The 14,039-nt window shown below is 31.8% G+C and overlaps 1 protein-coding gene across 3 annotated transcripts in view; it reads right to left on the reverse strand.

Annotated features, from left to right (window-relative positions):
- LOC118201825 (uncharacterized) overlaps window positions 1–14,039 on the reverse strand; it is a 132,137-nt gene that overhangs the window by 29,917 nt on the left and 88,181 nt on the right. For all 3 annotated transcript variants that reach the window (XM_085820422.1, XM_085820420.1, XM_085820421.1), the window contains exon 3: window positions 12,112–12,386. In XM_085820422.1, the coding sequence (XP_085676548.1) occupies window positions 12,112–12,386 (275 nt within the window). The remainder of the gene's footprint in view (window positions 1–12,111; window positions 12,387–14,039) is intronic.

Raw genomic sequence — 14,039 nt, forward strand, 5'->3', positions numbered from 1 at the left:
TTATAATAGAACGAGGGGCTTGGTGGAGAGGCTTCTATGAGAGATTAGTAAAATCAGTGAAAGAGTTCTTAAGAAAAGTTCTCGGAACTAACATTTGAAGAATTGTCAACGGTTTTAGCACAAGTGGAAGCTGTTTTGAATTCTCGTCCTTTGACATATGTATACAATGACCACAAGGAACTGTTGCCACTGAAGCCAGTCAATTTTTTTATTTTCGAAAAAAAGGTTCTGCACTACTTATCAACTTTAACTCCATTGTTAAAGATGGCTCTACCAAGTCTTCTCTGACCAAAAGAAAGATTTATTGGTTCGACAATAGTGGACTAAATGGAAAAAACAGTATTTAATGGATCTTCGGACAGCTCATCAATTAAAAAATCCTAACGCTTATGATGATTTAAAAGTTGACGATCTTGTATTAATCGAAGGCAACAACAAATGCAAACTTTTGTGGAACTGTGGTAGAGTGACAAACGTTTTTCATGGCTGTGATAACAAAGTTCATTCTTGTGAACTAAAATCTGCTGATGAATTAATAATAAAACGACCAGTTCAATTATTACAGTGGGTACAAAAAGTATTTGCACACATACATTTTTGTTCACAATTTATAAGAAAATGAATTAAGAAATACAAAAATTGGCATTTAAAACATAGAATAAGCTTATTCATTTAAATTAATTACAAAAAATATAATAATATTAATAAAAAATATTTTTGAAACAATATTAAAATATCTTATGTCAAAAAAGTATTTGCACACTCAACTCAACTTTAGCAAATTTGAGTTTTTATGGTATTATTTGACAGTCATGCCACAGTAAATAACATATGTAAGACAACTATAAAAGGAGGTGTTGTAGAAATGTTATCAGTTGATTGTCGATTTCAAATTGTAATGGCACCTAAGAAAACTGAATTGCCGATTTCGTTGCAAGAAAAAATTGTTTCTCTACGTGAAAATGGCCTAAGTTATCGAAAAATAGGTAAAAAAAGTACATGTTTGCTTCTCTACTGTTCGGTATGTTATAAAACGTCATAAAGAAAGAGGATCTACATCAAATAACTTGCGCTCTGGACACTCAAAGAAACTTTCACTGCAAATGAAGTGAAAACTCATAAGAGAAGCATCGAAAAATCCATTTATTAGTGCAATTACTTTAGCCAATGATGTCACTTCAACATCTGGAGTTCAAATCTGTGCCCAAAGTGTTCGAAATGTCCTGCACGATGCACACATTTATGGGAGATCTCCAAGGAAAAAACCTCTCATAACTGAACGAAATAGATTGAAGAGACTTGAATTTGCTAAGGAATATATCAGTAAGCCAATTGATTTCTGGAAAAATGTCATATTCTCCGACGAGAGTAAGTTCAATATCTTTAAATCAGATGGCAGAAAATTAGTTTGGAGAAAACCTTGTACTGCTTTTCATACCAAAAATATGTTACCTACAGTTAAATATGGAGGAGGTTCTGTTAGGATTTGGGGGTGCATGGCTAGCAAAGGAGTTGGTAATTTGTGTTTCATTGATGGGAATATGAAAGCTCGAACCTATATTGATGTGTTGCGAGATAACTTGCTACAAAGTGCAATAAAATTGGGTATCAGTAATTCGTACTATTTTCAGCTAGACAATGATCCCAAGCACACTGCTGGTATAACACGTATGTGGTTGCTTTATAATGTACCCAGAAAGCATGCCACTCCACCACAATCACCAGACTTAACTCCTTTGGAATATTTATGAAATTCTTTGGATTTAAAAATGAGAAAAAGGAAGATTTCAAGCAAATCTGCCCTTATTGAAGAGTGATAGAATACTGATCCTACTGTTACAGAAAATTTAATTAAATCAATGTCAGCAAGATTACAAGCAGTAATAGATGCTAAATGAATGCATACTAAATATCAGTTATTTGAAATTTGCTTATATATTTTATTTCTTTTGTATTCATGCAGTTGTGCAAATACTTTTTTGATACGAGATATTTTAATTTTTGTTACAAAAAAGCATTGTTATTTATATTATTGTAATTTTTCTGTTTGTTTTGGATGATTAAACTTATTCTGATTTGGCAATACCATTTTTTTTTTTTTATTTCTTAATGCTTCTTTTTATGAATTGCAAACAAAAATGTAGGTATGCAAATACTTTTTCTACCCACTGTATATACTTTAGAACTTTAATAACATTTTTTTTTTTTTTTTTTTTTTTTTTTTTTTTGCTATTTAATAATATGAATAAGATTGAATATGTTTTATGCAATTGTTTATTTTGCTAATTTACTTTCATATGATTAAGAATAGTAAGATTTACTGAAGTAGTGTCAAATTGTATTTGATGTTAACATACATTTTTTAGAATTTAGTACAAGCATAATATAATGATTATAGTTTGAATATATTTTCTATGCATTTCAAATGCTTATTAATTGTTTGATAATTATATTTTAAAATACTTATTGATATAAATTTGATTGTTGTTAGATTAATGTGAACTCTTGACAGAGTTCAGGTGGGGAGTGTGTGGAAATTACTTTGATTAATTGATAGATGGCACTAGTATTGCGAGTTAAACGCGATGTGCCTTCTGAATTTCCATAGACTTTCCACCGGCTGCTTGATAGATGGATTGTTTAGATGCTTCGCACACTTTATGAACACTTCGGCTCCTATTTAAAAGATTTTGAATTTTGATTGTGAAAGCATATAGTAGGGGTGGCCAAGCTTCTTGATAGTGAGAGCCATTTTTCAAAATTTGAAATTTTTCGCGAGCCGCAATAAAATATGCATTTAAAAGGAATGTAAAAAAGGTATTAAAAATTTTTTTACAGACATTATATTTATTAAAATCATATAAATAAAAGTACAAAATACGTGCATTGAATTTAAATATTAAAAATTAAACACATTTATTTCACTTCTCTTGATAATTCCTTAAAATTTGGTGAATAATTGGTTACAGCACTTCTCAGTAATTCTTTGAGATGCTGGTTAGTTAATACTGATCGGTGTTTGGATTTCACGAATTTTAAAGTGGAATCAAATAATTCACATAAGTACGGATTTCCAATTATTGAAATAATTCGACAAGCAGCCTTTTTTAATTCAGGATACTTCGATTCTGGTACAAATATCCAAAATTCAGTACAGTCAAAAGTCGTTAATCCGGACTTCGGCGATTCCGGATTATAGATCATCAGTTTAAATCTGGTAAGATGGCATGCAGAAATTACAAAATTAAAAATATGAAACCATAATTTATGAAATAAAGAACAATTATGATATAAAGGGTATCAAAATTCCCCCCCCCCACCAAAGAAAAAGAGCTTAATATTTATTTGTTAACTTTATTAAACATTTCTTTCAATGTAAGTTGTTTAAGTTGCTTCGTTTTATGTGATATTACTTTCTCTTTAATTCTATAAACAGACATAATTTCTTGTTCAGTTACAAAGTTCCACTGTTCAAGTCCTATAATTGCTGTGTCGAGAATACCGACTAATTTGTCAATCGAAATTTTCGTTTTCAATAATCTCTGTGTCACTTTCTTCACTATCGGAAGAGAATTATAATGACGAGGAACTTGTTTTAAATCATATCAAAGACGGAGTACATCAAGATGAAATATTGCATTTAGTAAGGAATTATAAGCCAAATAAAATAAAAACATCTGGCCTGAAGATAAGGATAGTGCTGACAGATCAACTTCCAATTCATTCCGCGAAGCGGCATTTCCCCCGCCAAGCAGCGTGAAATTGATAAACAGATTTCAGATTTCGAAACATACTTTCGCTTTACATCCTTTACATATTAGCAAATATATATCGGAAATTCTATTTGATATAATCGAAAGTTCAAGCTTACTTTTATAAAATTGCTCTAACAGTCTGCAAAAAATAATAAGCCGGATCCAATTCGAAGATTAAGGAACAACACAATCTGCAACATTAACTGAATTAGATAATTTTAGCTTAGCTTATACCATCCATTATACATTAAACGCAGATGCGTAAACGTTTTATGCACATGCATATTTGCAGCCGTAAAGGTCTTACGCGCACACGTAAATGCCTATGCGCATGCGCAGAAAGTTTGTAGCTTTGAGGTCCGGATTATGGGTGTCCGAATTAACGACTTTTGACTGTAATTGGCGCCGATTTATATTTTAATTGCAGAGCTTGATCTTCTTGCATCTCTATTAATTCTAATTCTCTAGATGCTTTTTGGGTCACAATTATATTGGAAATGGAAAACTCACCTTGAATTTTGTTAATTTCAAATGGATTCAGAAAAAAATTAGGAGTCGATGGACGGAAATGAAGTTTGTTACAACGTTGCACTTAGTCTTTCATATTTGTTATCTGTAATTAATTTAAAAGACATTTTGAAACACATATGGAATAGTAATAATTTTTTCACATATAATAACACAAAAATGAAAAGGGAACTGGGGTACATTTATCGAGAGCCACAAATAATTCTTCAAAGAGCCGCATGTGGCTCATGAGCCGTAGGTTAGCCACCCCTGGCATATAGATTTGTTAGATCACCGAACCACCGAATGCTGTAATTAATGATATGTAAATATTGTACATACTAAAGGTTACATTTTAAAAGTGATAGATGTCAATTTATAGCAATCTCAGAATATTTTGAAACAGCAAGTCCATGGGAATCTCCGATCGTCCTGTTCAGAAAGAAAAAAAAAATTCAAACTAGATTTTGCATTAACTATCTCTGGTTGAACAAGGTTAAGAATTCCTAGAATCGACAACATTCTGGACACACTTTCTGGAAGCAAGTGGTTTTTAATGCTTGATTTAAACAGCATATGTTGGCAGGTAGAGATACATCCTCATAACCAAGAAAAGAAGCTTTCACTACTGAACAAGGACTTTGGCAGTTCAAGATGACAGCGTTTGGACTATGCAATGAGCAGACAACATTCTAACATCACATGGAGACTGTGCTGAGAGGTCTTTTCTACAAAGCCTATCTGATATACCTAGATGACATCACTGTCAGAAGGAATTTGGAAGAACATTTAGAAAATCTTAGAAAGGTGCTTCCGAAACTGAATGAAGCCAATCTAAAGTTAAGTCCTGCGAAATGTATATTATTCAGACAGTAAGTAACTTACCTCAAACATGTCGTCTCTGCCAACGATGTGTGTACATATTAAAAAAAAAAAAAAAAAAAAAAAGCCAGCAGTTAAAAGACTGGAGATGTCCTAAAAATGTCCATCAACTGAAAAGTTTCCTAGGGCTTTTCGAACAGAGAACAAGCAAAAACTCTTGTGAACAAAAGAATGTGAGGATGCATTTATCAAACTGTAGGAGTTTGAAGATCTGCTCCAATTCTGACGTATCCCCAACTCAACAAACCATTTATTCTTGACAAAAATGCAAGCAATGATAGTGTCAGTGCCATTTTGTCCCTCAAGAACATTTTGTGGTATACTGGAGCAAATATCTATCTAAACCACAGAGGAATTACTGTGTCACCAGCAAAGAACTGGTCGTCGTAGTTAACGGCCATACATTTCCATCTTTATCTCTAAAGCAGAAAATTAATGCTCCTCAGAGATCATGCATCATAGACTTTGTTCTTAAATTTCAAGAAACTTGAAGTCATGGATAAGAAGACTCCAGGAAAATGACATAACTATCTGTCATCGGAAAGGATCATTGGATGTAAATGCCAATGCCCTGTCTAGAAAACTCTGTCCAAAAAGCTGCCGATTTTGTTTCAGGATAGAAACGGAGATACAAACTTCTTAATCCAGTCGCACGGAAAATTACAACTTCAACATCGGCTGATGAAACCCATGGACCGATGAAATCAGAAAAGGCTATTTAGAAGATAGCTACATTAAAACCATAATTCATTTAATGGAATTTTCAAACATTAAACCTACCTGATCGGAAAGTTTGACCTATAATCCTACGACAAAACAATATTACACACTCTGGGATTCATTCCATATTTGAAAATTTTTTTTATACCGGAAATTTGAATCAGATGATGAAAAGATATTCCGATGGCAGCTGATACTTCCAAGATCCCAGACATCCTTAAAGAACTACATAGCAGCCTTACAGGAGGCCGCTTCGGAATAAGTAAGACATTGTATAGAGTTCGAAAGCGCATCTCCTGGAGTAATTCAAGAGCAGACACACAAAAGTAGTGTCAACTTTGTGATGCCTGTGCAGGTCAGAAAGGAGCAAAGAAATGCAATGTTATAATGTAGGGGAGAAGCTGCAATGTTACAATGTAGAAGTGCCTATTGACGCCTTTGGCATCTTGAAACCTCTACCAAGAACTGCTGATGGCAACAAATACATACTCATCGTTATTGATTACTTTACCAGGTGGTCTGAAGCATATCTTATCCCTGATTAAGAGGCTGTCACGGCAGCATGGGTAGTGATACAGAAGTGCCTATTGAACATACCGCCTTTGGCATCTTGAAACCTCTACCAAGAACTGCTGATGGCAACAAATACATACTCATCGTTATTGATTACTTTACCAGGTGGTCTGAAGCATATCTTGAGGCTGTCACGGTAGAATGGGGAGTGATACAGAATTGATTATCAGGCTTGGAGAGCTTCTTTAGTTACATTCTGATCGAGAAAGAAATTTTATCTCGGCTGTAATTAATGAACTCTACAAGCTACTTGGCATAGAGAAAACTCAAAGGAAATCTTTAGCTCCCCAGTCAGATGGCATGGTAGAGAGGTTTAATTGAACCATACTTAATAACCTCTAGCTGGTGATTTCCAAAAGGACTGAGACGAGATGTAACCACTGTCCTTACTGGCTATCACATAGCCATCCACGAGACTATCAGTTATTAGGTAGTGGCCTTCCGTCTGCCTTATGATCTTTTGTTTGGTTGCCCTCCAGATACTCCTTCATTGCCTGAGAAGTACATGCAAGATCTCCAGACATGGTTTGAAGTGATGCACAGTTTTGCATGTCAACAAGTCAATTGGCGATAGAGAAGATGAAGACCTGATATAACATGAAAGCTACAGGACGTCATTTCAACAAAGGTGATAAGGTTGGTTGTGGAATGCAATTCGATGGAATTTATTCTCTCCTAAACTACAGTCACCTTTTGATGGCCCTTACACAGTTCTAAACAGGGTGAACGTCATCATAGTTTAGATATGTAAGTCACTGAATTCTAAGCCTTCTTTACAGCCTAAGTATTTCTTTACAACAGGCTAGCCCCTTACTATAGCCATAGTATGTAGTCCCCACAGTGTATATAATATTAATAGTATACATACTAAGAACATGGTCCTATTTATTTCTAAATTTATGCACTCATTTATTGGTTTAGTATTTGATTTGTTTTATGTTACTTACTGAAATCATTGTTTAAGTATTGCATAGATTTTTCATAGTTGTAAGTATGGCTTCCTGTCCAGGGATTGTACTGCCCAAAACGTGCAGTCCTTATGAAGGGGGCAGTGTTATGAATTTTATCCATAGATAGGTATTTTTTGTGAACTTACATGTAAAATTGCTGTAATTCTTTTGCATAATTTAAAAAGAAAATCTATTGTGAACTCAGTCGCACACAACAACGTGAAGTGATGCAAGGTCAGGACCAGCATCAAACCCAGTATGGCAGATAGAAGTTAGTGAAGCAACAAGCAACAAAATTTAGGGATCGCAAAAATTTAAAATTTAGGACAGATGCTGGGCAACAGAATAAAGGACCTATGAGATTGGACTGGGAACAGAGATTCCACCGGGTGGCAAAATGCCACCTGTACGATGCAGTGAGAGACATAAGATGAATCTTTTAAATTGGCAGTTTTCTTTTTCTTTATTAATAGAAAAATTCCTTTCTACCTATCCATGTGACAAAATTAGAACTATTTTTGCAATTTTCTATGCTCGCGTCTAATGTAAAGATGAGAAAACAAAGGGAAGATAAACATGTTAAGAGGAAGACTTCTAGGATCGAAAGCAGAAAATTCAAGTAACTTTTTTTTCACTTTTCTTCCAAAAATGAGAAATTTATCACAAATTTCCAAAAACGCACATTCATTACAAGTTAATATCATGAAAACATCTTTCATTTGGTCATATTTTTTGGAATTGTAGGTCTTATAAATCTTGCTTTCACCTTCCGAGGTGAGAGGTCTAAAAATTATTCCTGCCAACTAACTCTCTAGGAGAAAAAAGCCAGAAGATTCCTGAATAAAAATATTTCTGAACAGAAGAGTGTAAAGTAAAATTTTAAGTGAAAACTGTTAAACATTTGAATATTCTGAAACAAGTACATGGGCAAAAAATTTCTAATGAAAACATATAAAAGAAGAAAAAATAAATTAATTTTCAAATAACTAAAGTAGCTTTTGTTTAGAAGCGTTTTGGAAACTATGTTTCATAGGATTTATTATCTTACTTAATTTTCAGAAACAAAATATTCCTAGTTGCGAAAATCCAAAGTAATGTTATTTTAAAATATGACATGAGAAAACAAAAATTTTTTATTTTAATGTTATTTCTTTATTACAATTTTAGTATATAATCATTTCTTAATATTTTATTTTAATGCTACTTTTTATTACAATTTTAGAATATCATAATTTCTTAATGATATTAACTTTATTATGTTTGCTTAAAAAAAAAGGCAAAATATTCGGATTATTGCAAAAATGTTCATAAATCACCAAATTTAGTAACACATAGTTAAAGAAATTATATCTTAAAAACAGAAAGGATATTTTTGATGTAATATTTTATGAACTCTTCATTCTCAAAAAAGAAATTATTTCAAAATGTTAATGTTTCGATTCAGGCAGAGCTATGTAGTCCTCACGACCTGTTAAAACTAAGCATTCAAATCACAGCCCATCAAATAGATATTTGTCAATGTATCAAAAAATAGTTCTCCAAAATGTTCATTCATACTCAAAATGACAATCGTAAAAAACAGACAGAAATGTTAGATGAGTAAAATTAAAGACCTTTTGCCGATTTGGTCCAAAATTAAGAACAAAATCGTTTCCAAAAAACCTAAGGACTTTTAACTACTTTCATGAGTATAGTAAAAAAGGTGATGAACCGTGAGTATAGTAAAAAAGGTGATGATTAAGAACACTAATGCTTATCTTTGTAACAAGCTGACAGAAGACAGTTGACTTGAAAGACAAAAAAAAAAACTTAATGCTTTGAAGTCTTTAAAATCATGATAGTATGTCTACAATCTCACTGCCACTATTTAACATTTGGCAGTATTACGGATATTAGTGAACAAATTTAAATTCTACACCAGGCCTTGGCAACTTATGGCCCACAGGTCGAGCGACCTATTTCATAATTTCAAGTGGCCCACCTGAGTTCTGAAAATAAAGCATAATGAATAAAAACAAATTATAAAACATAAATCTGAAATAAATGCTTGAAGAATATCTAAGAGAAAAATTATTATAGTAACATTTTCATTTGATTATAAATTTGGGTACTATTCGGTTTCGAGGGCTGTAAAAAATCGCCAAACTATTGTTGATGCCAGTGCTGCCAAAAATAATTGCGGCAACCCTAATGCAGGAAAAGTATAATAGTAAATAATTATCTAAGATTGATGTTTTAATTTAGATGAAAGGTTAATTTCATATAATACTTTATTATTATTATAATTTATATAAAAAAAGGCTAATCATGACTGAATGGAAGCATAAGAGTAAATAACTATTTCAGATCATTATTATAATTTATATAAAAATTGCTAAACATAACTGAATGGATGCCTGAATCGCTATTTCGCTACTGACTCATCGCTAAAGCATAATTTCATCTCGTTCGTTGTCCAAACGTAATTTTCTATAATGAATGATGCATTTTCTTTGAAAATATTCTCGGTAAAGTGCAGAATCGCTCACTTATTTGTTTGCCGCTTTTTACAAGGGTAAAAACAATTGGATTTTTGTCAATTTTCTGTTACTTTTTAAGTGAAAATAGGTCAATGTGTACGTAGATAAAGTTAAGGGTGTGCGCAGTGCCATTTTTGTGCAATTCTAGGATTTTTTTTAAAGTGAAAATAGGTCGATGTGCACATGGATACTGAGTATGTGCAATTCTTAAAAACGCGTCAAGCAATCGGTGATTCTGCACTTTACCCAAAATTCTATTGCCGACTTTTTGTCATGGGCAATTCCAAAATTGTTAAAAAAAAAAAAAAAAAAAAAAAAAAAAATTAAAAATTAAACTAGTATTTCAATGGCGTCTTAAGAAATATAGAACTATATAAACTTACACAATCTGAAATCAGCGTGTACGCTAGATTTGGCGTGCTGTTAAATGGGTGCATTTGCTAGATTTGGCATTTCTGCGCGTACATTTTCGCTGCAATTTTTTTACAGCCCTCGAAACCAAACAGTACCTAAATTTGGATTAATGAACATGCATTTTATTTTGTAACATAATTTCAAGGAAAAATGTTTAAGGTCTGACATCTCTGATTCATAATTCCTTAACAGATATCTCGAAATCTTGCATGACCAAAGACACTGACATTTTTCGTCAAGTACAAGAGTCTACTAATTTCAAAAAAAGGCAAGTATTTGATTTAAAACATAAATTGTTTGTCGAAACAACTGACAGTGCTCCAGCTATAAGAGGAAAAACTGCTAGATTTGTGAAATTGATGGAACATGGATTTCACCACTCGCTTACAATCTTTCATCCCATTACGAATGAAGAAAATTTATTTGCAAACTCATCTATGCAACAACTTAAAGATCCAATGAAAAGGTTGTTAAAATAGTAAATATGATAGTAGCACAATCAATGTTAGTACACAGACACTTCAAAAGCCTTTTTGATGGAAATTAAATCGAAATATGGAGAAATTCGAAAAAACGATGGTTAAGCCACGGTAAAGTTCTTAAGCTTTCTAGAATGTTTTGATGAGGTACAAATATTTCTTTAAGAAATCAAAATATGATCTCAGACTCAATGATAAAGAACAGTTTTTAAAAGACTTTCATTCTAAGAACATAAGACCCATTATGATTTCAGCCTACCTCAAACAAAATAACCACACAATTTTGAAATTGTACAAGGAATGGAAGAGTTTTTCATTGAAATTAACTCAAAACAGTAATATTACTTAAAAAAGACATTAAAAAAATCACGTTTTCCTTTGCAAAAAGGGCAACATGAAAAAGAAAATATCAATGAGAATAATCATAATGTATTCGAAAGTTGGATTTTGTGCATTAAAAGTGAATTTAAAAATCAGTTTCAAATTTTTAAGAAGCACAGTAAAATATTTACTTTTATAGTAATAAAGTCCAATGAAACAGAAGAAAATATTTTAGATTTGCCATATTTTCAATATCTTAAAGTTGACAACTTTAGTTTAGAAATAACTGCTTTTTAAAGTTCAGTGTTATGGATGGATAAATTAAAGACACTCCAGACAGATTTGGTAAAATCAGAATATTATGATCTTTTCATGTTATCAGAAAGCTGGGCATCATTTCCTACAAAGTTTTCATCCCTGAAAAAAAAATTGGCTTTGGCATTTAGTCTGCATTTGTTTCAACTTATAAAGATAAGCAAATATTTTCATATATGAAATTTATTTTAAGAACAACTGCAGTTTTGCTGAAAATTCAGATGTTTTTATTTGTCTAAACTATAAGCCAGACTTGACTAAACTGACAAGTTCAGTGTCACGGAAACCATTGTTATCACAGAGAAAAATAAATTCATTCAGTTATGTTTGTTTTTATAATAATTAAAATTACAATTTTACTGTTTAAATTTCAAAGCATATTGCAATTATTTTTTAAATAACACTTATATTATTATTCAACAAAAAAGACTTTTAAAATGAAAATACCCCTGACCCAAAACATCATCTTAATATTCACATACTGGTTGATTTTGACCAGCAGCCAAAAAAGATTGTTAACACTTGTTCTAAACCTTTGAAGTCACACTGAATATCACACAAATTACAGAATTTACAAAAAGAATTCTTATTAATTTCATTATCCAACAAGTAAATAACTTCTTAATCTAATCTCATTGAGAAAATTTCCATTAAAAAAACACAAACTAATACACACCTTTTCATTGAGAGGCATGATTAAGATACCCCCAATTTTGACTAGGTTTTTAATATAAGTTTCATATTCTTCTGGACAAGATGCTCCACAGTAAACTCTATCATATTGTTGACAGCTGCTGTCAAGCATCAAGCAGTTACCAACCACAAATGAGGGCTCACAAAAATCATATTCATCAACTGCCATTGAATTCTTTAAAAAATGTTCTAATCTTTCATATGCAAAATCTACTATGTCACTATATAATTCAATCCCATGATTTGTGCCATAAGGACCTAAAAGCAGATAAATGAAAAGCCAAATTAGAAACAATACATTTTAAAACTGTAACATTAATAAGCAGAATTTTTTTTATTCTATTCAAAACAAATAAAATAAAAAAATAATATTCAAAATAAATAAAACACTTCCTATTTTTAAAAAAAGATACTTTTCTTCAAAGGAAACAAAGCAGTCACACATGCTGTTTGAAATTCAGTTCTATCAGTACACATTACGGTCCTCCTGTCTTTAGTCATGGAATTTTTCCACGAATAATCGACTGATCCAGAGCTTCTGTCTTAAGGAAAATTTATCGTTTCAGGATTCAATGTCAAGTTCATACTGACGATGCTCCTTCATCTCTGTCGTTAATCCTCCAAAAAGTGTGTGAATCTAAAGCCTGTTAACAGTTGTTTCCATACCCATCTCTTCTACAGTTGTCCTCAGTATGTACGAATGCTGGGAACCACTATTGATGAGTACCCGTACTTGTTTTTCTTTATTTCCATATTTCAATCTAACCTGTAATGTCTGAAGTAGAACTTCACCAGAATAACAATGATTTGACAGGCTGTTATAGCTTTTTCTGATTCTTCAGATTTAAGAAAATTATTAATTAATGCATTAGTTTTCAGCTCTGGACACATTAAAACTAAATATCTTTTTCCACAGAGAATAAATTTAATATTTGTCTTGCAAAATTTCGATTGATGTATGGCTCTTAAACATATAAAGCAGACTTATTTATTCTTTAAAATATCTTGTTTCTGCTTGAAATTCAGAGTTTGAGCCTTAAAACAATCTCTGCTCTTGTGTGCCTTTTCACAAAATACACAAGCTACATTTTGTTTTCCCTTTTCGAAAACTCCACAAAATAAATCTGCAGCTGTCGGTTGATTAAGTGGTTTAGCCATCTTTTCTTTCTCCCATTTCTAGTATTTATTTGAAAACCTAGATTTCACTAGAACTCATTCCTATCCTTTTACTTCCATTTTCATAAACAGTAACAAGCTTTTTAGCTTTCCACTTCATGGATTCTCCGCAGACTCATTCACTGTACTAACTATAGGATTTCACAACCACACCCTAAAATTGTCCTCCGGTGTGCAAGATTCAATGAGAGAGAAAAGCACGGCAGGATATTTATCCAAAGTCAAACTAATGGATTCCACAGTTCTCTCTCCAGTTTATTGTACTGTCTAACAATGTTTAATTTTTAGTTATTGCCTTTAGCATTTTTTATGACTAGCTTTAACAGTTCTCACACATAGAACTCAGTAAGTATTTCATCTCGCCCAAAACAAGATTTTAGGCATTCTACCACTTTATTATGATTTTCACCTGTTAGCAGATAACAGTTAACAATATCACGTGTGCATTTCAAATAAATGATGAAATTTAAGAATTTTTTTTTTAAAAAAAAATTAACTTAAAAATTGCATTATATGTAAATTTTTTACATTATTTTACAAAGTAAATCATCAGAATGTAAATAAGCATGAAATGAAATAAAAGCATTTATGAAGAAAAAATCAGCATTTATGTAAATTTTCTGTAAAAGTGAAAACACAAGAAAGTATATAATAAGGATGTTTGGATAAATAGATTAAAAAAAAAAAAAAAAAAAAACACTTTTTTGTGAAACTGTTTAAAGCATATTTTATCTT

This window comes from Stegodyphus dumicola, chromosome 7 (assembly GCF_044657685.1).
Source record: "Stegodyphus dumicola isolate Sdum_Otavi_A_Nest chromosome 7, ASM4465768v1".
Lineage (NCBI taxonomy): Eukaryota > Metazoa > Arthropoda > Arachnida > Araneae > Eresidae > Stegodyphus > Stegodyphus dumicola.